Raw genomic sequence first — 25,152 nt, 5'->3', positions numbered from 1 at the left:
GCCATCATATCTGAAGCGATTGGACCCAGTACATAACCTTGGGTTACGCCTCTCATCTGGTGCATACAGAACATCCCCCATAAATAGTCTCTATGTCGAAACCAATGAACCCTCCCTTACAGACAGAAGAACTATGCTCACATGCGCATATGTCCTGAAAATCCGTTCCCTGCCGAAACACCTCTGTTATTCCATAGTTACAGAGTGCCCCTGCAGAACACTGTTCAACAAAAAAACCCCACTCAATCAGACCCCTGCTTCTCCGCTTCGAGGATAGTTGCCAAAGTTTAGGAATACTGGACACCCTTCCTGACGTCGCCTCGGGGCACAACCCACTGCCTCCATTGTACAGCCTGCCCACTGTATGTGACCTTACATTAACACATTTTCGGAAAAAACACACACCACGCGAACACATACTACAGGAATACTTGACATTGCAAGAAAAATAAGCTTATCACACAGAGTTTTACACTGACGGCTAAAAAACAGCCGATCATGTCGGAAGCGCGGTAGTACAAGTAGACTGGGAAAAAATAGTAAGACTGCCAAACTGTATGTCTATTTTTACCGCTGAATGTTATGCTGCTTCTGTAGCTGTTGGTCGAATAATAAGTAACAATATCGAAAACAGCATCATCTACACGGACTCACTCAGCCTGCTCACAGCTTTACATCCCAGAAATGCAGCCCAATCATTAATAGGAAGCATAATACACAACATAGAAAAAATCACAACACAGGGGCATGCAATAAAATTCTGCTGGGTGCCGAGCCATGTTGGAATAGTTGGAAATGAAAGAGCCGACTTGTGTGCTGCACAAGCTCACTGTCACGAAATCAAAAAAGTCAGTACACCCCATAGAGACTGCATGAAATTAATACATTCTAACTTGAAGACTAAATGGCAGACAACTTGGGATAATGAAATAAACAACAAGCTGCATTATGTAAAACCTGTCCTCGGGGAATGGAAGACCTGTACTCACCAGGAACGTTTTATGGAGGTAATTTTATGTCGTCTCTGCATAGGACACACACACCTTGTGCATAACTTCCTAATGATGAAACAAGACAAACCACTTTGTGAAACATGTGGAGACGAACTCACAATAAACCATATTTTAATGTCATGTTCAAAACTTAAAGACTAAGGAAAAAGTACTTCACTCAATTTTATAATGAACACATACCTCTTCATCCAATGCTACTCTTGAGTGATAATGCAATTGTTGAGATAAGATCTGTTTTTAGCTTTTTAAGAGAAGCTGGTTTTCTCGATAAACTATAAATTTCAACCCATTGCCCCACCTGTTTTTGAAATACCTCAGCCACTCTCTCATTCCTGAGAAGACGGCTGAGGTCCCTATTCCATCGGGTGGGAACCTCAAGATCCTTGCCCAGCCAAGATTGTCTGCTGAGGTTACCTGACCCTTTTTAAAGCTTTTACCATAAGTGAATTCTAAAATTTTGCCGTATTTTTTTGTACTAGGTTGCACAAATGAACTTTTTAGGCCCTTTACACCGCCGTTGATTTACATTTTTGCATAACATCCTATATCAAAATTTTCTCTACCTTGAGCTTGGCGCATGGTAGCCTTAGCCGCTTATGCGCCATTAAACTCAACACAACACACATATGTGAATTACAGTGTTGACAACGCAGGCGCGTAAACCTCCTGAAGAAAATTGAATCAACAGTGGGATTGTGAGGTATACAGATTCGGCCAAAATATTACGGAGCACGTATCGGCGTTCGAAAATTTCTCATCAGTTCCGTAGAGAAGATATGCGGTGGTTTTTTTTTTTTTTTGTTCATGCGTAAGCTCACCAGCAGCATTTGCTATCATATGTATAAGGTACTTCCTATAGCATTCATTAGCTTAGCTGAGATATCGCCAAAGCGAGCGACTGTAGAGCTCTCCTTTAATTGCAAAGAAGAAACCAGATGAAATTGGCCCGTTACAAAACAAAACGAAAGAGGTCAGCCGCTCAGAACAGAAGGAAAGCACAAGCGAAAATGTAATAAGCGTCCTGTGAAATAAGATCTGGATTAACCTTCTTTATTAGGCAGAGAGCACATAAAAAACGCTGCCGTAGTTGGAGAACTGTCCCGTTGTTTTGAATTCGCGTCTGCTGCTAATCCAATTGAGCTATAGTATACTGCAGCAGATTTCTTACGCTGCTCATGGTTACCTCAATAAATGTTCTTGGCGTGACTGTGCTACTCGCTGCCATTACATGACGTCATGTTGTGACCATATAAAGCAATTCCCCGGTTTTCTAAGCTTTGCATTTTACCCTTTATAGTACACATATCTCCGACTATCACCGCAAATGATGCAGAGCTTCGGTGATTGGCAATAAAGGTTCGGCCCAAACGAAGTATAGCAAGAGTCGGCGCTTACCTTCAGCACTTTGGGGCCAGAGCTTGTGGTTTCCAACGGTGACCCTCGTAGCTCCCCGTTTGGCGAAGTCTCGCAGAAATAAAGACGACAATACCGGGGAGGCTATTCGGCAGGCGGTAAAAGTTGAGGCATATTTACAACTGTTTGCATATGTGAGTGGTAGACGGGGGGGGGGGGGGGGGGGGGGGGGGCAGCGTCGCAAACTGACGACAGGAATGGCAGTGTGAGCCTTTCTTCGTTTTCAAAGCCTGTTAGCACCTGCCACTATCATTGTTTCCATATCAAATTCTAATTATACGCGTGATGTAATAGGCTGGCGTTTAAGAAACCGATCATCAAGTATTTAGAACAAGAAAAATAGCAGCGCTAAAGCATGCATGGCCTGTTCTTTCTTCGTATGTGGTTGCATGCTTTAGCGCTGCTATTTTTCTGAGACTCAAAATCCACCAACTAGCCCAAAAATAACACTATGCAGTATGTCTACACCTGCGAAACCGATCGATAGACTCCGGCCCGGGCCTGATACCGTTCCCTACACCAAATCCTACTCGCACTCCCGAGCTTCGGGCATTTTCAGAAGCGAATGTATTTATTCGTTGTTTCTAGATTGCAACGGTTCCTGATCCTCTACTTTAATGACACCTCAGCAGATGGAACCATTTGAATGAGCATTTCAACACGCAAGCGGCCCTCGTTTTGTTTTTATAAAATATAGCGTCACGGGGCTCCGATGCTATGCTCCTAGGCAAGATCATCTAGTGCTCACAAGAGGCGCGCAGATTCAGGGCCGGATTACTGAAAATGGGGGCCCTGGGCTAATGCGCATGTAGGCCCCCTCTCCATTTCCCTCTACTGACCCCCTGTCCCCTGCTACACTACTGAAATATATCCAATGTTTCATTGTAATTCCAACTAATTGAAAAGAACGAAGTGCGATCAATGGGATTCATGCAGCAGTAACGCAGCAGCATTAGTTTTACAGCGCACAAAACAAAGCGCGACTCTTGGAACGCGCGACACGTGTCCGTCCGTGGCCGAGTGCCGAACGCCACGGAAGAGCCACGTGCGGCGACCACCCCCTTCCTGGGCTGCATTGCAGCGCGCTGCACGCGCCGCCTCCTCTCCTCTTTCAGTGAGGCCGTACACAAGCCGACAGACGGATTTTCGTTCGCAGCATTGTTTTAATGCTAACGCATTAAAGCAAAAGCAGGCTTAGCTAGCTTCCTACAGTTGAGCTGGGTACTCCGGCAGTGACTAGAAAATAGAAACACTCGTAATTAGTGCCCCTAGAGGGTATATTTAAAAGCTATTAAAATTAATTGGATTACACGATAAACATTTACTACTGCCCTCGTGGGGCACATTTTGAATAGCAGAATTTGAGTCCTGGTTCAGTGGTGAGCATGCTCGGCGCTGAGCCGAGTACCCGGGTTCAAACCCAGCCACACAGCGGCCGCATTTTGATGGAGGTGAAATGCAAAAAGGCGCCCATGTGCTCTGCGATTTAAGAGCACGTGAAAGACCCCAGGTGTTCGAAATTATTCCTGAGCCCTCCACAATGGCACCTCTTTCTCTCCTTTCATTCACACCTTCCTCCCTCCCCTCAAGACGCGGTTGAGGTGTCCACCTAGAAGTGAGGCAGTTACAGCACCTTGTATTTCTTCAAAATTTAAAATTAACCTGGCTCTACAAAACTAGTACCAAGAGAAAAGAACGAACAAAATAATTTGCCCTGGCCGCAGCGGTTGCATTTCGCTGGAGACGAAATGCTAGAGGCCCTTGCACTATGCGATATCAGTGCCGTTTACCCAAGATGGTCGAAATTATCCAGAGCCTTCCACTCCGGCGTCCCGCATAGTCGGACTTGATTTGGGACGTTAATGCCTATAAGCCTAAACATAAACCCATAAACGAGTGTTTCGCTTTTTCTAGTGGCCGCCGGAGCACTAAGTGAAACTTGTGGGAGCACTGTGGGAATTCCGAGAAGCTAGCACTGCCTGATTTGTTTTTCAATTTGGTAAAGCTAATGAAGAGAGCCCGGTGTTGTATAAAACAACTCTGACGACCAAATGTCATATCTGTGCGAAATTAGAACTCGAACAATCCACCCGTGTAGTAGAGAAGCATTCTACTGCACGTGTTTATTTTCCAACAGTCTGTATATGATACTCGCACAAGTAGACGCCGCTTCAAATGCCGCTGCGCATTCTGGTTTCGTTTTTGACTACCCTGCCCTTATTATACTTGTGACACCAAAGCGTTGCATTTCCTTACATTTGTAAGCCATGCAGAGGGCGCAAAGCAAGTATTTTTTACATCTGGCACCGCATGGCATATCAGCGGATATATTTGTGGTTTTAAATATTAGTGGATTTTTAGCGTAATATGAACGCAGTTCCAGCGGAATGCTTGGCGGGAATGAGGCGGGAGTCCCGCCTCGATGCTCTGTAAAAGCAGATGTTATGCCGACGCCAGGATTCTACACCTTCTACACACACTACACCTTCAGACGCCACTGGACGGAGGGATTGACAGGAAACCGCGAAAACCCTTCCTCAGTCCGTAAGCAGACACATCTATCGCTTCGTAAAAAAGTCCCCCCCCACCCCCCCCCCCCCCCCCCCCCCTGGCGGGGGATTCCTGTTTTTGCAGCTCGACAAGCTCTCCCCAACTGATTCGGCTGAACGAAGCTACATTATGTGGGGGCCCGTCTCCTTGTTCTGGTTTTCTCGCTTCATACGTGTCGTTCGAAGTTCAATTTCCCGTGGTTCCATATACTAAGCAGGTTCGAATAAATGGGCCCCCTTCAACTGCTGTCGCAAGTGAGGCTCTGGGCTGCAGCCCCCTTAGCTCCCCCCTTAATCCAGCGGTATTCCTTTTTTCTTTTGGTACGGGGGGGGGGGGGGAGGTAATTCATGCAGTGCCCCCCCCCCCCCTTTACTGGTACAGATGTGAATAGCCCCGCAGGTGCGTCTGATTCATGCAGACGTTGGTGAGTTGCGACACCACGGGTACCTGAGCATCCGCAGGGACATCCCCGCAAGGGGATGATGGTGAGCAGTGCGCCACCACGGACTCGAGCACCCGCGCTTAGCCGTGCGTGGCATCGCCGTGTTTGGGGAAAAGGGAATCCTGGTGGTTGAGCCAATGCCGAGCGTTTGGACCTTTAAGGCCCCTCGGCGGAGGCAACACACCACTTTGGCCCTAGCTTCCTGTAGACGGCACCTCCGGCCTGACCCGACCAGGGGAAATCGGCAATCGCCTTTTCCTGTCCTCCCCTCCATCTTTCACTTTCCTATCTCTTTCTTACAACTCTCCTGTCTCCTCCTCTTTTCTCCGTTTTTTTTTTTTTCACTTTTCATAGGCGGCTAGGGTTAACCTTGTGTGGCGAACTACCCTAGGTTTTGTCATATTTGGTTATAGCAGTGGTATACAGCTGGCGTGGGTAGGGCTTGTTTTCCCAAGTTTCCTGTCCCGTTCCCTTGTTGGACTCCGGTGGGTGGCTGGCACTATGGCCGAAGAACATTTTTTTTCTATGGCCGCCTCTTTACTATCAAATGATCGTCCTCTGAAAAGAGGGCGGACCGACGTAACCTCCCAGTTCTTCAACAAAAAGAAAACATCCTTCTCAAAATTCCACATTGTTCATAGTGGACAAAAAGAAAAACCAGCCAAACTCATATCTCCTTTCGCAGTTTCATCAAAAGTCTTCACAGATTCCCTAGGTCCGAAGTACAAGGTGACAAAACTGGCTAGCAGAGATCTCCTGCTAGAACTTGTGGACATCACACAAATCTCGAAACTAGCAAACATTGAAACCTTCGGTGACATCCCTGTGTCTGTGACACCACACAGATCATTAAACACAGTACGTGGTGTAATCTCCGACAACGACTTTCCGCACTTGACAGAAGAGGAAATGTTAGAAGGACTGTCTGATCAAAATGTAACCAATGTCTACAGAATCAAAATACGCAAAGAAAACAAAGAAATTCTGACAAAACACCTAGTCCTGACCTTCGCCTCCTGCACCCTGCCCGAGTCAATCGAGGTAGGATACGCAAAAATCTCTGTCCGTCCATATATACCCAACCCTCGACGTTGCTTCAAGTGCCAGAGGTTCGGCCATGGCTCCCAAAGCAGCCGCGGCCGTGACACGTGCCAAATGTGCCTCAAATGACCACAAATCCGACGACTGCGACGGCACGCCACGCTGTGCGAACTGCGAAGGCGATCACGCTGCTTATTCAAGGTCGTGTCCTGCATGGAAAAAAAGAAAAAGAAATAATTGCCATCGAGACCAAAGAAATTGTGACATTTAAAGAGGCAAGACAGCGGTACGCAATGACTCGAGGCACATTCTTTTTCACTGCATATACAAACTTCGCCGATGTGGTGCGTGGGCGCGGCGCACCACACCGGCCTTCGGCACCTTCCCAGCTCACACACAGTGAGACTGAGGCGGGGCCATCCGCGCCCCAGGCAGATGGCAGCGAGAGCTGCTATGCCACCCCCAAAAAAGGGCTTGCCGGCCACCAAGTCGGCAGCCCGCAAGGCTTACCCCAGTCGGGAGAAGCCCGCCACCCCTCTGCCCGCGGGTTCTCCGCGGAAGTCCACCGCCTCCACTGAGGCGATGGACACAACTCAGAGCTCGCCTCCGCAACGCTCTTGATCGCAAAAAAAAAAAAAAACCTTAATAACAGGCCCTCAACAAGGAGGGACCTAAGGTATCCTTACATTCCCTCTCAAAATCATCATGGCGTTCCTTATCCACTGGAACTGCCGTGGAATTCTAAATAACTATAGTGATGCAACAGATATCTTAAATTCTCTATCTCCAGTAGCACTGTGTCTGCAGGAGACGAACTTGGGACCTTCGAATACAAATATTTTTAAAAACTACAAAGTCTCTCGCCGTGACCGTGAGTAGGCGAGTAGGCGAGTAGGCTCTCTGGCGGCGTTGCTATTGTTGTCCACAACAGTGTTGCAACCCGTGAGATGAGGCTCCAAACAAAATACGAAGCAGTTGCAGTCACCATTATTAATTTTAGAACAATTACCATATGCTTTGTATATCTTCCACCCCATCTCACCGTAACACTTCATGATCTAGAAGAACTTTTTAAGCAGTTACCCGAGCCATATCTTGTAGTAGGCGATTTTAATGCCCATTCTGGGTTTTGGGGAAGCGAACAGACTGACACTAGAGGTCGGGTTTTAGAAGATTTTATTCTATGCAATAATGTTTGTCTACTAAGTACAGGCAAACCCACATATTGCTCTCCATCTTCAGGAAAAATGAGTTGCATAGACCTGTCTTTTAGTTCACCCTCCGTTTTTACTGATTCTAAATGGGATGTTCTTGAAAATCCATACGGAAGTGATCACCTTCCTATAGTAATTAGGTTGTCATCACCCCCATCAACCATTCCTAGCAAACCACGTCGTTGGAAGCTCCACGTAGCTGACTGGGCGCTATTTCAGGAAAAGGCCGCACTGGATAAGTTTATTTCAGATGATCTTAGTGTAAACGAACTCAATGAAATAATTACAACTTCTATTATAAGTAGGGGTGTGCGAATATTCGTTCGAATATTATATTTTTAGTGTTCGTATTCGATTCGAAATCCAAGTATTCGTGTTGTCTCGAATATTCGACCCGACGCGAATATTCGTATCTAGCCGAATATTCACTGTGAGCACCGGCGTTCATTTTGTTCCGCAAGCCCTATCGACAAAGACATAACAAGGCGGCGCCCACAGCAATGCGCATTCCTTCCTCCAAGGGCCAAGCCGTAGCTGACTGCGCTGGTGAGCTTCTTTGTGGCTATACCTGCGAAGCTGGTATAGTCAGAGCTGTGCACGAAGTACCTTGCAATACGTGCCAGTTCAGTGCCAAGTGAGAGGGCATTTTCTGTGGCTGGAGAAGTCGCTTCAGCTAGACGGGAACTGCTTCTGCCTGACCATGTGGAGCAGCGGGTTTTCCTTCACGACAACCTTTTATGCTCATCCCAGCAACGCGCGTTCGTGCTGATGGCAAGCTAGCCTTAATCAATGCTGTGTACCAGCCATCTTCTCTGATATTTCGACTCTTCTCAGAATAATGTTCGAGGCTGATACTTTTTGTGCAGCCACACACACCTTTTGTGTTCATTTAATCATCGATTATTGAACTGTGATGTTCTTGGGTGCTCGAATAAATGTTTTGTAGAGGTTAAATGCGTCTGTCCTTGATAATTCGATATTCGATTCGATATTCGGAGCCAAGTATTCGTATTCTATTCGTATTCGAAGAATTTGATATTCACACACCCCCAATTATAAGTGCTGCGCGCCTAGCCATTCCTCAGTCTTCGGGAGTGGTACGCCAAAACCACAAGGTTTGGTACAACCAGGAGTTCAGAGCAGCAAAAAAGAAACCGAATAAAGCCTGGGGAATTTTTCGCAGGTATCCAACAGCTGAGAATCTTATAACATATAAAGAAGCGCGCGCAAAAGAACGACATATCCGTCACAGTGCGGAAAAAACCACATGGCAAAGCTATATACCATCTATAAACATTTCTATCACATCCAAAAAAAATGTTGGAGCAAGTTCGAAAACTGAATGGTAGCTTCTCCCCTTTCACAATTCCCTTTCTTACAAACCCTGGTGCACAAGTATAGAAGAACAGGCAGACATCTTAGGCAAACATTTCTCAAACGTTTCCAGCTCTTCACACTACACAGAACAATTTTTACAATACAAAAACACATCTGAGAAACAAAGACTCCCTAAAAGCGCGTGCACAAATGAAGCCTACAATAGTTTAATCACAATTCATGAAATAAACAGAGTTTTATCTGCTGGGAAACAGACTGCGCCCGGCCCTGATCAAATTCATTATCAAATGCTGGCACATCTTTCTCAGCCGTCTGTAGAAGCACTTTTGAGATTTTTCAACAAAATATGTATGGCAGGAAAAATACCGGAAGCATGGAAAAAGGCCAATATTGTACCATTGTTAAAACCCGGAAAACCACCAACCTCCCCCAGCAGTTACAGGCCCATAGCCCTTACAAGCTGTCTCGCAAAATGGTTCGAAAGCGTTGTGAACATTAGGCTGATGTTTGTTCTTAGAACTCGTGAACTTCTCGACATCCACCAGTGTGGTTTTAAAAAATCTCACCATCTCGTCCACCTGGAAAATACAGTTAGAGAAGCATTCATACATACTAAACAACACTGCTTAGCAGTATTTTTTGACATGGAGAAGGCACATGATACCACCTAGAGATTTGGCATACTCCGCGACCTAGCGGACCTAGGCATCCGTGGAAGGATGTTGAACTGCTTAAAATATTTTCTTTCTGACCGTTCATTTCATGTACGCCTAGGTTCCACCCTTTCCGAAAAATTCGTTCAGGAGAATGGGGTACCGCATGGGTGTATTTTAAGTACTACCCTGTTTCTCGTGAAAATAAATTCCATAGCCAAGATAGTTCCAAAGTCCATTTATGTATTCTTTATATGTCGATGACCTTGAAATAGCATGCACATCCTCCAGCCTATTAACCTGTGAACGACAGATACAACTGACATTAAACATACTTTCGGTTTGGGCAGACAAAAATGGGTTTAACTTCTCCCCACAAAAAACAGTTGCTGTCCTTTTCTCGCTCAAAAGAGGTTTGCAGACTGATCCCACCCTGCACTTAAATGAAACTGTACTGCCAGTAAAACATGAACATAAATTTCTGGGCGTAACATTTGACAAGAAACTCTCGTTTCTGCCACACATAAGTATCATCAAAAAGAAAGCCTCCCAGTCCCTGAATATACTCAAAGTACTGTCACGAAACGGTGGGGATCTGATAGAACATGTCTTTTACATATCTACCGGTCTGTAGTACGCTCCGCCCTAGACTATGGATGCGTTGTGTGTGGCTCTGCGAGGCCATCATATCTGAAGCGATTGGACCCAGTACATAACCTTGGGTTACGCCTCTCATCTGGTGCATACAGAACATCCCCCATAAATAGTCTCTATGTCGAAACCAATGAACCCTCCCTTACAGACAGAAGAACTATGCTCACATGCGCATATGTCCTGAAAATCCGTTCCCTGCCGAAACACCTCTGTTATTCCATAGTTACAGAGTGCCCCTGCAGAACACTGTTCAACAAAAAAACCCCACTCAATCAGACCCCTGCTTCTCCGCTTCGAGGATAGTTGCCAAAGTTTAGGAATACTGGACACCCTTCCTGACGTCGCCTCGGGGCACAACCCACTGCCTCCATTGTACAGCCTGCCCACTGTATGTGACCTTACATTAACACATTTTCGGAAAAAACACACACCACGCGAACACATACTACAGGAATACTTGACATTGCAAGAAAAATAAGCTTATCACACAGAGTTTTACACTGACGGCTAAAAAACAGCCGATCATGTCGGAAGCGCGGTAGTACAAGTAGACTGGGAAAAAATAGTAAGACTGCCAAACTGTATGTCTATTTTTACCGCTGAATGTTATGCTGCTTCTGTAGCTGTTGGTCGAATAATAAGTAACAATATCGAAAACAGCATCATCTACACGGACTCACTCAGCCTGCTCACAGCTTTACATCCCAGAAATGCAGCCCAATCATTAATAGGAAGCATAATACACAACATAGAAAAAATCACAACACAGGGGCATGCAATAAAATTCTGCTGGGTGCCGAGCCATGTTGGAATAGTTGGAAATGAAAGAGCCGACTTGTGTGCTGCACAAGCTCACTGTCACGAAATCAAAAAAGTCAGTACACCCCATAGAGACTGCATGAAATTAATACATTCTAACTTGAAGACTAAATGGCAGACAACTTGGGATAATGAAATAAACAACAAGCTGCATTATGTAAAACCTGTCCTCGGGGAATGGAAGACCTGTACTCACCAGGAACGTTTTATGGAGGTAATTTTATGTCGTCTCTGCATAGGACACACACACCTTGTGCATAACTTCCTAATGATGAAACAAGACAAACCACTTTGTGAAACATGTGGAGACGAACTCACAATAAACCATATTTTAATGTCATGTTCAAAACTTAAAGACTAAGGAAAAAGTACTTCACTCAATTTTATAATGAACACATACCTCTTCATCCAATGCTACTCTTGAGTGATAATGCAATTGTTGAGATAAGATCTGTTTTTAGCTTTTTAAGAGAAGCTGGTTTTCTCGATAAACTATAAATTTCAACCCATTGCCCCACCTGTTTTTGAAATACCTCAGCCACTCTCTCATTCCTGAGAAGACGGCTGAGGTCCCTATTCCATCGGGTGGGAACCTCAAGATCCTTGCCCAGCCAAGATTGTCTGCTGAGGTTACCTGACCCTTTTTAAAGCTTTTACCATAAGTGAATTCTAAAATTTTGCCGTATTTTTTTGTACTAGGTTGCACAAATGAACTTTTTAGGCCCTTTACACCGCCGTTGATTTACATTTTTGCATAACATCCTATATCAAAATTTTCTCTACCTTGAGCTTGGCGCATGGTAGCCTTAGCCGCTTATGCGCCATTAAACTCAACACAACACACATATGTGAATTACAGTGTTGACAACGCAGGCGCGTAAACCTCCTGAAGAAAATTGAATCAACAGTGGGATTGTGAGGTATACAGATTCGGCCAAAATATTACGGAGCACGTATCGGCGTTCGAAAATTTCTCATCAGTTCCGTAGAGAAGATATGCGGTGGTTTTTTTTTTTTTTTTGTTCATGCGTAAGCTCACCAGCAGCATTTGCTATCATATGTATAAGGTACTTCCTATAGCATTCATTAGCTTAGCTGAGATATCGCCAAAGCGAGCGACTGTAGAGCTCTCCTTTAATTGCAAAGAAGAAACCAGATGAAATTGGCCCGTTACAAAACAAAACGAAAGAGGTCAGCCGCTCAGAACAGAAGGAAAGCACAAGCGAAAATGTAATAAGCGTCCTGTGAAATAAGATCTGGATTAACCTTCTTTATTAGGCAGAGAGCACATAAAAAACGCTGCCGTAGTTGGAGAACTGTCCCGTTGGTTTGAATTCGCGTCTGCTGCTAATCCAATTGAGCTATAGTATACTGCAGCAGATTTCTTACGCTGCTCATGGTTACCTCAATAAATGTTCTTGGCGTGACTGTGCTACTCGCTGCCATTACATGACGTCATGTTGTGACCATATAAAGCAATTCCCCGGTTTTCTAAGCTTTGCATTTTACCCTTTATAGTACACATATCTCCGACTATCACCGCAAATGATGCAGAGCTTCGGTGATTGGCAATAAAGGTTCGGCCCAAACGAAGTATAGCAAGAGTCGGCGCTTACCTTCAGCACTTTGGGGCCAGAGCTTGTGGTTTCCAACGGGGACCCTCGTAGCTCCCCGTTTGGCGAAGTCTCGCAGAAATAAAGACGACAATACTGGGGAGGCTATTCGGCAGGCGGTAAAAGTTGAGGCATATTTACAACTGTTTGCATATGTGAGTGGTAGACGGGGGGGGGGGGGGGGGGGGGGGGGGGGCAGCGTCGCCAACTTGTGCTTGGCCAGGAACTCCCGTACACGCCGACAAGTGTGACTAGGAGCGTTGTTGTGGTGCAACTACCACGTATACCGGCGATCCCCTTCCGAACACGGAGGGGCCCCCACGCATCCACGTAGACCGCATCCACGTATTAGACAGCATTGTCAGCCCTAGGGGTACGAATTTTTTGTGAACCACACCCTTGGCATCAAAAACGATAATTAGCATTGTTTTCACTTTCGACTTGCTCATTATTGCCTTCTTGGGGCGAGGGGACTCTGAAGTGCGCCATTCAGAACTTTGGCACTTCGTCTCAGGGTCGTACTCAAATAGCCATGTTTCGCCGCCGGTAATGACACTGTCCAAAAAAATAAGGTTCAATTTGCACGTGTCCGAAAAGTTCGCTCGCAATCTCCACTCGTATGTTGTTGTTGTGGTCGTCAGTCAACAATCTGGGGACCAGCTTGGCGCCCACTTTCCGCATGCTCAAATGGTCGCTTACGATCGATGTCGTCCACGGTGGTTTTTGGAATATTGGAGTCTCTGCTATCATCTGCACTCATTCGACAGTCGGTGTTCAAAAGATCACGAACACGAGACACATTTTTGTCGCTTTTGCTGGCTGATGGCCGTCCAGAACCGGATTCGTCATCGACGTCTTCCCGGCCCTCCTTAAACGCCTTCAACCACCTTGAAACAATTGAGAATGTGACAAAGCAGAATTCCCGTAGGCTTGCTGAATTATTTGGTAGGTGTCGGCAAGATTGTTATCGAGTTTAGCACAGAATTTGATCGCGTACCGTTGTTCGCACGCGGATGCCATCGCACGTTGTGACACAGCACTATCAGTAGGCCCACGGAAACAGCGATCCTGACCCTCCCATCCTCCCTGAGCTTGGAGCAGACTGCGCTAGGCGATGATAAAAAGGTGAAGCCCCCCCCCTAACCCAAAATTCCAATCCAGGTGTGGTAGAACTGATAGCTGCACCCCCCCCCCCCCAAAAAAAAAAATGCATTACTTTCCTGACCCACTCTGTATACCTACTGATACATGCGGAGGGGGGGGGGGGGGGGGGGGGAGTCGCTGCATTGGTCAGTTTTCTCTGCTTCTATCCTTTCACAAGCTTTAATCTAGTGCCACCTTTTGCTAATTTGAGTTTATTTATCGAGCCGACGAACAGCGGGCAAGAACTTGGTAGTCGGCGACAGAACGCCACCGCGCCACGCCCTTCACGGTGCACATCGGCGAAGGCAGACACGGCACGTACCGCTTTCCACTTTCGGGAGCACTTTTCTGCTGATGAGAGACCACACCCACAATAAATAAATAATACGCTTCTAAGTGCAAATAACGCAGCAGGGGCCCATCGCTTTCTGTTTACTCAACAATATAGTCGGATACAACTTAAGTCTGCAGTGAAGCTCCACCCACATTCAGCCTCCGCGCGCACAATTCCTCCACGACGAAAAAGTTGTCTGTGGCTGAAACGTTTCTGTTACGTAAACAAAAAGTTTAGCACAAGAAAAAAGTTACGAGCTCTACAGTTTTGATACGTGGATTGTTTGATATAGTCAAGCATTAAAAAATTGATTTCGCTTACAGTTGCGATTGGCCAGCGGAGTAATACAAGATGCCGCGGACCGCGGCCCAGTGTTAGCAACTGCTGTTTTTATAGTTGTGGAAATCCTGCCCCCTCCCCCCGACCATCATCACGGTGCGTCAAGACAGCACCGGCTGGGCGAGGAGGGAAGTTTCCCTCATGGAGTAAGCGGATGGATGGGTGGGTGGATAGGAGCGCCTCCTTTGAAACGGGATGGTGGCAATTGCCACCATGCTCAGCTTTTCTTTCTTTATTTTTTTTTCTTTACTGTGTTGGCAATTCTCATTAAGATTCGCCATCATCTTTACCTACGGTTTCCTACAATTCTAACCTTATGCCACATCTCTGCTTTTCAGCCACCAATCCTCCAATCGCTTTTTGCTAACTTCCACTGCAGATTTATTTACATGACCATTGTTATCTTTAAACCCTAGGGCCTCAGAAAGAGTGACTGTGCGGAAGCAGCGACGGGAGCGCCACCTCGAAGGCTACACGGAGCTCCACGGAGCCGGCGAGACGCTCTTCGGGATCCGGCCAGCGTCACGACCACGGTGTAAGAAATATTTCGAAATATTTCTTACACCGTGGTCACGACCGGTTGCAGCTGCACGCTCGCGTCACCTTCCTCGGCAGGCGCACGGAGATCTGTTGTGCCTTGCCTGTGGACTTATGGTTCCAGGCAGCAAAGCTAGCGCAGCAAACGCGCGCTCTCGTCACCACCCCAGCAAATGCGCGGGGATGGCTTAGCCACAAGAATACGGCGCGCACGGGAAAACCCGGCCGCCGTTGGCGGCGCGTACAAACGTTCGCCGCCGATACCTCCGAAGTCGTGCCTTCTTACGTTAGCCTTCTATTTCCGAGGAATGCCTCGTTGATGTTTTTGTAGCTAGCCGGCCCACTCTGTGTATCAACTGCAAGTGTAATAAATAGCATATGAGTGTTCACGCTTTGTCGTCCCTCCCTTTGTTACCTCGAGCACGAACCCCTCCGCGGTTAGCGAGCGGGAACGCTCCATCCGCGGAGTGGAAGTGCGGGGTGGAAGGCTGTCTCCCATATTTCCACGAAATAGAGGCGAGCGGGCACCTAGGCACCCTACAACTATAGTGCCTAGAAATATACTAGGCACTACACTACAACAATGAGAAGACGGGAGCCACGAACAAGTCGATTTTCCAAAGGATCACTAAACTCGTGTACTAAGCTGAAGGATTCTAAAAATAAAACATGGACAATTAATTTTATCCCGGTAAGCGCAAAAAAAAAAACTTTTCGAGCAAGCGCTGCCTACGGCGTGCATGCAAGCATGCAAGCACCTCACCGCAGCGCGCAGCAGACGACGCGGGACATTACAGGAGTGGCAGGGCACTGTGAAGCCAATGCCCCCTGAACAGCTTGAAGCCGGAAACGAGCTCGGCGCCATGTTGTCCGGGCGTGCTCTTGCCTTTTTCTCAGCTCCGCTCGCGCCGCCGGGCTGCGCGATTGCGCGCGCGTTTCGAACTCGGCGAAGGAGCCGGCCACGACGCGGCCTAAGCGGACGCCAGCGCGAGTGGCGCTTGGTTTTTGGCTGTTGTTCACGTACGGGAGATTCCGTAAATATTCGCGCGGAACATACGGCTGCTTCCTGTTATTGCTATGGACCGCGTCATCACCGCTCTCCTGTTCGAATGAAACAGTACGGCCTTGTTCATAATCAAGTTGCATTCGGCGAAAGCGCTTATCGCAAACGCGGGAAGGAATTTTCACGTATTGCGGTGGCCCATTACGGGACGTAGTGTCTTTCTCCGCTTTTGTCTGCGTCGTTTCGCGACGGTGGAGGTATACGTCCCTGGTGTCCTTGCAGGCTGCACTTGGCGAAATACACTGCTATACTTACATCCAGTCCATCATAGTCCTGTGTTGATCGCAGAGCTAGAATGTTCATTTAACCAGATGAGATGAAGGGCAAAAAAATTGTAGTTCAGTGAAATTGTGTATAACTACACAGCTGGTGCCAAAATACAGCAGAATTAAAGAAAAACTGGAACCAACTGGAAATTGTTCCATAAACCAGTTGAGCTGGGAAAGATTTTCGCCAGGGAACCAGACCGAGCATGCACTTTTAAGAGCATGCTTGTTTGGGTTCTTTTTTTCTGATATAAGCTGCTACACATGGTGCCACTGAAATAGAACTTGTTACTTGGTGCTGTGTATCATCTTTCGTTCCTTTTTCTTTTACTGTGTGTCTTGAAGCTTTCCATGGCCAGCTTGTTGGCACGAGGCTTATATTTAACTGGCCTTCTGCAAAACTTCGTACTTTCAGAGCATAAAGATTCTTGAGTGGAAAGCTATCAAATATGCTCATGAGGTTGTAAAAAAAAAAAATCTTTCTTTGCTATAGAGAATTTTAGAACTTACTGAATGAGACCCCTGAGCAAGGCTTTTGATGTCAGAGTGTTTGCATTCTATGCTCGCGTAAAAGTGGCCCACATACTGGCCACACTTTAATCATGCTCTCTGATGGACAGCACAAACCTCTCTGTTTATGCTGAGTTGTGAACAATGCTGCCATGCATTGTCACACCCAAGCTTAGTGTTCAACCTGCCTTTAAATGCTGCCCTTGATGTTGAATATTGCAATCTGCCTCGACTGCATATGTTTGGTCAGCTGGCTGTGCCAAGAGTGCCTTCTGCTGCAGCAGTGAGGAAAAGAAAAATCCTGCAGTGTTTTGTTTTTGGTCTTGAATACTGTATTTATCTTCATAGCATGTTTTTGTGCAGCTGGCCATGCCCGGAAAGCTTTCTGATACAGCAGTCAGGATGGGCAAATACACTAAGAAGTTTGAGTTCTTGACCCAGAATGCAGAATTTAGTATCGTAACATGTTCATAATGGTGACCGTACCAACAATGACTTCCGATTCCCAACTCCAAGAGCCACTCATAGAGGTGACAGAAAAGGAGAGGGCCGACAGTGCCTACAGTAACACGGCAGGGGAGGATTTATGGGGGGGTAGGCCACCCCCCTCCTAAAGCTTGAAATTTAACATAGAAAAACCATGCTGAACCCCATTTTTTCAATGAAAAAAATCCAAGAAATATGTGTTTCGAATGGGCTGCCCCCCTCCAAGAATAATACATAAATCTACCCTTGTAACACTGCAACACAGAATGTTTCACATCCACAGATGTAGTTTAGTGCATAATATATATGACTGTAGCTTTTCAGGCTGCTTCTAGAAGTTTAGGAGTACCCAGTCGCAGCAGTGTAAGTTTCACAGAGTTGTGCATTATGCTGTGTTTCATGTTTAATGTGCAAAGCTGCAACTGTATGCACCAGTTTTCTCAATTTGGTGAAATACTAGCTTGTATTGTCAGTATACATAGTAGCACACTATGCACAATACAGATATTATAGGCAAATAATGCTATCACAGGACATGGGCACAATAAACACGTGTGAGAAAAGACCTCCCAATTCAGTTAGAGCTTCATTACACTGTGAAAGCTCAGAGCAATAACGTTAATAGAATACACGAAGGGTGGCAAACGAAATACAGAAAGTATTTGGTCAATGGAAACATTTTTGCTGTCATAAAGTGCGAAAATGTTTCGCATTTTTCGCACTTCTTGGCCATGACCTCAGCCAGAAGAGCAATTGTAAAGCCAGCTCGAAGAAACGGATCTAATAGCGCGCGACAAAAATACAGCCTTGATCTCGATATGAACGGATATGCTTGAGCCCGGCACGTCGCAGAGGCAAATAGCCTGGTAGGTGCTTTTAACGTTACGCGCTTCAAATGGGCATGCAACAAAGCTTCTATATATACTAACAACAAAGCGAGCGTAGCTGCTTCCTTTACAATAACGATCTCCACCATGTCATGTATCCCGCCGTTCACACAAGCGCAATCGTCGAAAAACAAAATGGCCGTTATATTATAACAGAGATTATAATAAACACCAATTACAATCGCTGGAGCGTTGCAAAAACACGTTTCACTGCCGATGCGAATGGCGCGCGCACACACACACTGCACGCACAAGACATGAAACGTTCGCACAATACGCTGACAACCACTCTGCAGCGCACGCCGTATTGAATCACTGGTGAACGAACAGCACAGCGCGAATGTCCCTCAGTGAACAGCGGCGGTATGCCAACGGCGCCGCGGCAGTGTCGCAGTCATCGCAGTAGACGAAACGCCTGTGCGATCGTTGTCGCCGAGCGCGTTCAAATCCATGAACGCAACAACGACAGTTTTGCACTGAATTCCACCTTGAGATATGAGTTAACGGCGTCAACGTTAGCCTGTGAGCTCACGACCAAAAACTAACTCGAGCTAACGAAAGTACGCCTTCGCTGCCCTCTCAAAGTACGCCGCAGCTCGCTGCTGCCTCCCGGTTTGTAAATAGCAACTATGACGCCGTTGCTAAGCTGCGCCCGTACAAAATGGCGCCTCATCAAGTGATTTATTTAGCACTTTTCTCTCGGGATGTTGCATAAGCAGGGCACGGGCGCGGTCTCTCCTGAGCTATGCTCCTGAGTGCTCGTAAGTCTTCCTTCAGAAAGAATATTTCTATGTGCCTGTATCTATGTTCAGCCACCTTATCTATTCTAATAGTAAGAAACTCTATGATTCTATGGGATATGCAACAAAAATGCTCTTGTGACGTCACACATGCAGGTTGCCAGATCAACATGTTGTTGACAAAAGAGTAAAAAAAAATTTTTGAAAAATATTTACCTCGCCGAATCAAATGAAACTTCAAACAATTGTAACTTGACATGTTGAAAATTAAATTCAATCAGCAGTGTATGTACGGAAATTGGCTGTAAAGGCCGCTTTAACGCAGCCGAAAGCAGTTATTTTGCCAAATTGCGGCATGTGGCGCCAAGCAAGCCAAGCAACAACGACGCGTCGACGCTGCTGACATCGCTCCTCGCTTCGTACCCGCTACTTCTAGTGCTTCTAGTTCACTGTACTGTACCCGTACTACCCGTGTGGTGCGCGATTCTCGCGCTGCTTCCTGCTTGCTGGAAGAGTTCATGTTCGGCATTTTTGTGTGATGTTATTTTCATGCCCTGCCATTCCACCTTTGCATGTTCCATGTGAGTTGACATGTGGTTACATGTTGCGTATTTCATGATTTCGGTATCTTCGCTTTGAGTCCGTCTACAGCGTTATCTGTCTCACTTGCGGGTTGGCTGCCCTTACTTGCGAGGCAGCCGGTTGTTCCTCCCGAGAACTTCTATTTATGGTATGCTGTCGCGAAAGGGTTCTGCAATATGCGATCTCTCCAGAAGTATCTTAATTTTTGCCTGTTTCGCGGCCATTTAAGAACGCGTCCTACTTTTGTTTTTGTTAGTTTGAAGCGTAATTGTGAATTCGTTTCCTGGCTTGGCTGCCCACATACCAGCCATCTAATTGTCCGGAAACAAAGGAATAAAGAGATGCGAACCAAATGTGCCTCCACTTTCGAAGGCCTTTCTGTCAAGGTATCTTGTAGCTAGCTTTATCGGCCTCCACACCTGTTGCTGTCTCACGGCGTTTCGCCAACAGCTGCTTCGCCGAAACCTTCGCTGGTGTCGCATGCTGTGTCTAGCTGCAAGGATTGCTGTCGATCTAGGAGTTGATGTTGATCATAGTAGCCTTTTAGAATGAATAATGAAGCGGTTCTGTTGTAGTTGCCTGAGGACGAGCAAGTTATGCTGCGTTTTAAAGTTGGCAAACAAATGAAAACTGCCCGATAGAAATGATAGGCGTTAGAACGAACAGGTTGCGCTACCTTTGCCCACTGAAGCACTTAAAGATTAGTTCTGTCACAAGGCGGCTCTGGGCATTCGCTAACGGTAGAGTCACTAGCTAATGGCAGTGACTCTAGCTAACGATGGAATGCTGCTTGGGGGCACAATAACTCTCGATCGGTCACCTCGCAGGCTAGACGACACGCTTGGTACGTTGTATTAACTCGGTGAGGATTTTTGCCCTGTACTTTGAAATGCTTTGGCTTTGTGTGTTGCTGTCAGAGCGTACTTATGTGACGCTTTTTATGTTAGTGCAACTTTAGCGAAATTTTATCTGCTCTAACGGAGTCATTGATTTGGCCGGCATTTTTTGTTGACAACAGCATTCGCTTGCCGTTCACCTTCTTTGTGTTGGTACCTAGAATGATTGGCCACTAGAATCGGTTTCTGTCATGCATTTGTAACCTTTGCTTTTGTGTGTATATTTTGTGTTTAAAATTGGCTTGGCCTATGTAATGGGCTAGAACACTCCAGCTGTCATTTTGTTTATTGTACAAAAAAAAAAAATGGTCTGCTGAATAGGAGGGACAGTGGGTGCATAGCATTATCTTGAGTCTGCTGTGAAAGTGGCGTGCCCAAGCAAATACATTGTGCATGCTGCTCTAGCGTATGAGCAATTTCCAGAAAGAGTAAAACTGCGCGAGAGACGAGGACATAGGTAACGATGTACTCACAAAACACCACGCAAGATTAGATAGTGACATCAAGCAAGCAAGACGCAAGCAAGATTAGTGACATTAAGCTGTGAAAGTAATTAACAAAAACAAGATATCAGAAATGTGATGACCAGCAGAGTGCAGTGGCAGTGACATTATATGCTTCATTTTGTTTTATAATGGCCTCATGCCCATAATTGCAGTGTGTGGCATCTAGTATGTGACTATGTTTACCAAAGGCTTAAACTGCCTAACATTGAATTTTTTACCCGAAATCCCAGCTTGGCTTCAACACACCTACATTTCTACGGTTTCAAAATGGCCTAATAATTTTTTAAAACTGTTAATTAAATTTTTAGTATATACCTCCCTCCTGAATAATATTATGAGGCTCTCTTGTTGCAATACATTGCACATGTTGATACTATACGATCTTATTATGCATGTTCTCCAGCACTGTGCATGTTACTTCTGATTTCTTGTAGCTTGGAGCTAATGCAATGTAGTGCTGTACCTGCTTTATATGGTGGATGGCGTTGGCTTGTTTTTGCACAGTTTCATTTTGATTTTGTTGAATTATAGCTGAGTGCAAAAACAGAAAAAAAAAGCCAGCTAGCATGCACTGAACATGTGAAAACATTAGTAAACTAACATGGTAAACACAGTAACTTTCTCTAGCAGTTACGAATGCTGCCATGCACACTTAGTTTACTGAAAGAGCAGCAGTGACTCAGATTTTGTGTATGTCCAGTGTTACCTTTTGTTTCAAAGTTTGCTCATACCTTAGTAATGTGACTAGAATTGCAACCTGTGTTGGATTAAGGTATTATTACTGAATTCAGGATTAGACATTTCTATAGTCGTTTGTTCCAGCTTCTTTTATTGTTGCAAAAGTGTCCTTTATTGATAGAAACTAGCCTACTTATACACTGATAGCTTTCACCTTCCATTTCATGTCTGTTTATCTGCCTATAGACCTTTTGCTTTAGTCAGAAAAAAAAAAAAGGATGCCACTTGATATAGAATGTAGACGTTAAGTTACTATGTTGCAGTGTGCATACCGAAGAAGATATGTTGTTTCATTTTTTTATTACCATGACATGCAGATGGATGTATTGGAATGAATTTTTCAGAACTGCATTATAGCCGCCGTGGTGGCTGAGTGGTTATGGCACTCGGCTGCTGACCCAAAAGACGCGAGTTCGATCCCGGCCGCGGCGGTTGAGTTTCAATGGAGGCGAAATTCTAGAGACCCATGTACTGTTCGATGTCAGTGCACATTAAAAGAACCCCAGGGTGGTCGAAATTTCCGGAGCCCTTCACTATGGCATCTCTCATAGACCGAGTTGCTTTGAGATGCTAAACCCCAATAAATCAATAAACCAGCCAGAACTGCCTTACGATGCGTGATTCAAGGGTAACCTTCCTTGTTAATTATTATAATGGTGTTTATGGTATTAAGCTTGTCTGAATAATCAGTCTAATAGCATGCTTTTGGTTGTGACCCAAGTTCTTTATGTTGGTGCGAGTAACAAAGCTGCATGCACTAGTTGTTTGCAGTTTTGCCTGATTAAGTTCATTCTGTTGCTACTGTACAGAGGCGCCTTATAATGCTCTTGTCAGGGTTCCTTTGCATTTTTTTTTTCACTTTCTCACTCTTCTTTACAACAGTGCGAAGCCAGAATTGTGTGATAAGAGAGTGATAGAGCTCATTATCATTATCAGAAGACACAGTCTAATTGCATGTTTGGCCAAATATTAGAAGCATCGCACATGCTACTCTGAGCCTGCTGTTGTATATTTCAGCGTGCTAACAATGCTGAAAGCAGGAGCAAAGCCTGAGAAACAAAAAAACAGCAGCTTTATTAAAAGCTAGGAGTTTCATGTCCATTTTAAATACATGAAATGAAGCCACAGCATAGCAACAAGTGGGCATTTGTAGGAAGTAACTAGAAATATTGACACTTTGTAATTTGAATTTATAGGTTGTTGTGGGTACTCGGGAAAAGGATAAAAATCGTTGAGAACATTGATGTGGCAATGTGTCATAAAATGTTGACAGCTTGGCGGTTTAGTTTTCTGCTCAGGCCAGAATGAACAGCTCATTTCAGTTGGAGTAGCCAGTAACAGCATCAGGGCTGAGCACACCCTCACTAAATATATCAAACCACTGGTTTATGGTTTATAAGGTTTAGTGCCCCAAAGTGGCTCAGGCTATGAGGGATGCCGTAGTGGAGGGCTCTGGATAATTTCAACCACCTGGGGTACTTTAATGTGCAGTGATACCGCACTATACACGGGTATTTCGCCTCTATCGTAATGCAACCGCCGCAGCCGGGATCGAGCCCGCTTCTTTTGGGTGAGCAGCCAAGCACCAAACCACTGATCCACCGCGGCGGCAGACCACTGGTGTTTCTGCATAAAATTGCACTTTCAGCTCCTTTGCTAAGGACAGTAGTAATAATCATAACCCTTATTTATTCACATGTACAACAGTATACCCAGCTTGCATATGCCTTATGGCCGTAGGCATGTGCAGGTCTTTGCATATGGGTGGGCAAAAGTTCATGGTAGTGCCCTGTCATGTCTTCTGGGTAGCAGGGGACAATATGGTGCAAAATTTGCACCCCCTTCTCCATGTCTATTAGGGGGGCCACCCCCTTTACGCACACCTATGCTTGTGTGCAGTGTTGGGCAGACGCATCCAGACAACACAAGAGGCACCAGGGTGGTAATAGTTGTAATGTAAGGATAGATAAAAAAAATGTAGTCATCATCATCATCAGCCTGACTACTCCCACTGCAGGGCAAAGGCCTCTCCCATGTCTCTCCAATTAACCCTGTCCTTTGCCAGCTGCGGCCACCTTATCCCTGCAGACTTCAGGCTTCAGTATTCAGACTTTGCTTTGATGTCTGAATGTTATTTTTAGTCATGGTTTACTACCTTTTCCACTTAGAATGTTGTTTTAAATGTATTTTGATCCCTGTTGCCCTTTACCTCGGCTTCAAAGGAGTCTAAAAATGATTTGCATATGCCCACCCATTGTTGCATTTCTAATCACCTGAGAAGCATGAATCATTTCGAATGTGGTGCATTTTTTTTCTGTTCTTTATCACAGAGTGTAGGTATCATTAATACTATTTTAAAAATGGATGTTGATGCAGCTATGTAGTATGTTGGAAATATAATTTACTTCTCTCTACCACATGGTATTATGTGTACGTCATTTTATTTAATTTACTTTTTTTAGGGCTAAAATGGAAATGAAGGCTGCTTGCCATGGAGTCTTCCATTTTAGATGGGACTGCTGATGCCAGCACTGTCAGCACAGAGGCTGCCAGGTGTTGTGACCCTGAAAGCAGCAGCATCGCATGTGCTGCTCAGCTGTTGCCTTCGGAGCACGAACCTCATTTGGTGGAGGAGCCACATCATCCTCAAGGTGTTAGTGATCAGGCTGCTTCAGAATGTGTAATCATCACTAGCAGTGAATCGTGTCTAGTCAGCTTATCTGAAGAATGTGATTCTCCGGGACGCAAGCAAGAAAGCCAAAGCTCCTTGTCACTGCAGAATTGCCAGTTGTCTGGGGCAGGCCCCTCATCCACTGCGAATTGTCCCAACGATGCCAGCCTGGGGGACATTGCTGTGGCAGCCTCATTGCCAGAAGTCACAGCACCAAGTGCCCCTGCCTCAAGCAACCTTGGGAATCATCCATCAGACCCTGAAAAGCCTGCTGTCTCTGCACGCAGTGCAGACATGGATTGCCCTGCTGTTCTCCAGGTCTCAAGCAGCCGGAGCTCCCCCGAAGTGCGGCTGTTTGTTGACCACTGTGCCAGCTCTGAATCAGACAGCTCTTCTAGGCACTGTGAAAGGCTGGACAAAAAGAGCGAGTCACACAACTTGTGCCGCTACTCGTCGGACTCGCACCTGCCACGCTGTGTTCGGACTCCCACAGAGCTTTCATCTTGCAGTCAAGAGAGTGATGACAGTGATGCTTTGCTCTCGGAACTGGAATCTGAGCTGGAAGGTGTGGACGGCTCGGAGTCTTCCAAGCTGGCATGGGGACTCCACAATGGCTCCCAAGCAGTGGCGCTCAGGTAAAGAATGGCTGATTTTCACACTTGCCGCTCACACTGCACAAAACTGTAAGCGTGTTGTTGGTATGC

General features: G+C 45.8%; 1 protein-coding gene across 4 annotated transcripts in view; it reads left to right on the top strand.

The window, feature by feature from the left end:
* Nucleotides 1-19,437: 19,437 nt before the first annotated feature.
* LOC149349483 (coiled-coil domain-containing protein 186-like) overlaps nt 19,438-25,152 on the top strand; it is a 65,551-nt gene continuing 59,836 nt past the window's right edge. For 2 of the 4 annotated variants that reach the window (XR_016290100.1, XM_089578450.1), the window contains exons 1-2: nt 19,438-19,636; nt 24,240-25,083. Coding sequence is in view for 3 of the 4 variants with exons in the window: in XM_089578450.1 (XP_089434576.1) it covers nt 24,269-25,083 (815 nt within the window). In the remaining variant the exon portion in view is untranslated. The other 2 variants (XM_089578452.1, XM_089578451.1) reach the window with 2 other exon arrangements.

The sequence above is a fragment of the Amblyomma mixtum genome, chromosome 3 (assembly GCF_055824585.1).
Source record: "Amblyomma mixtum isolate Tamu chromosome 3, ASM5582458v1, whole genome shotgun sequence".
Taxonomy (NCBI): domain Eukaryota; kingdom Metazoa; phylum Arthropoda; class Arachnida; order Ixodida; family Ixodidae; genus Amblyomma; species Amblyomma mixtum.
Note: the sequence above shows the minus strand (reverse complement) of the source record. Positions and strands in the feature narration are given on the sequence as shown.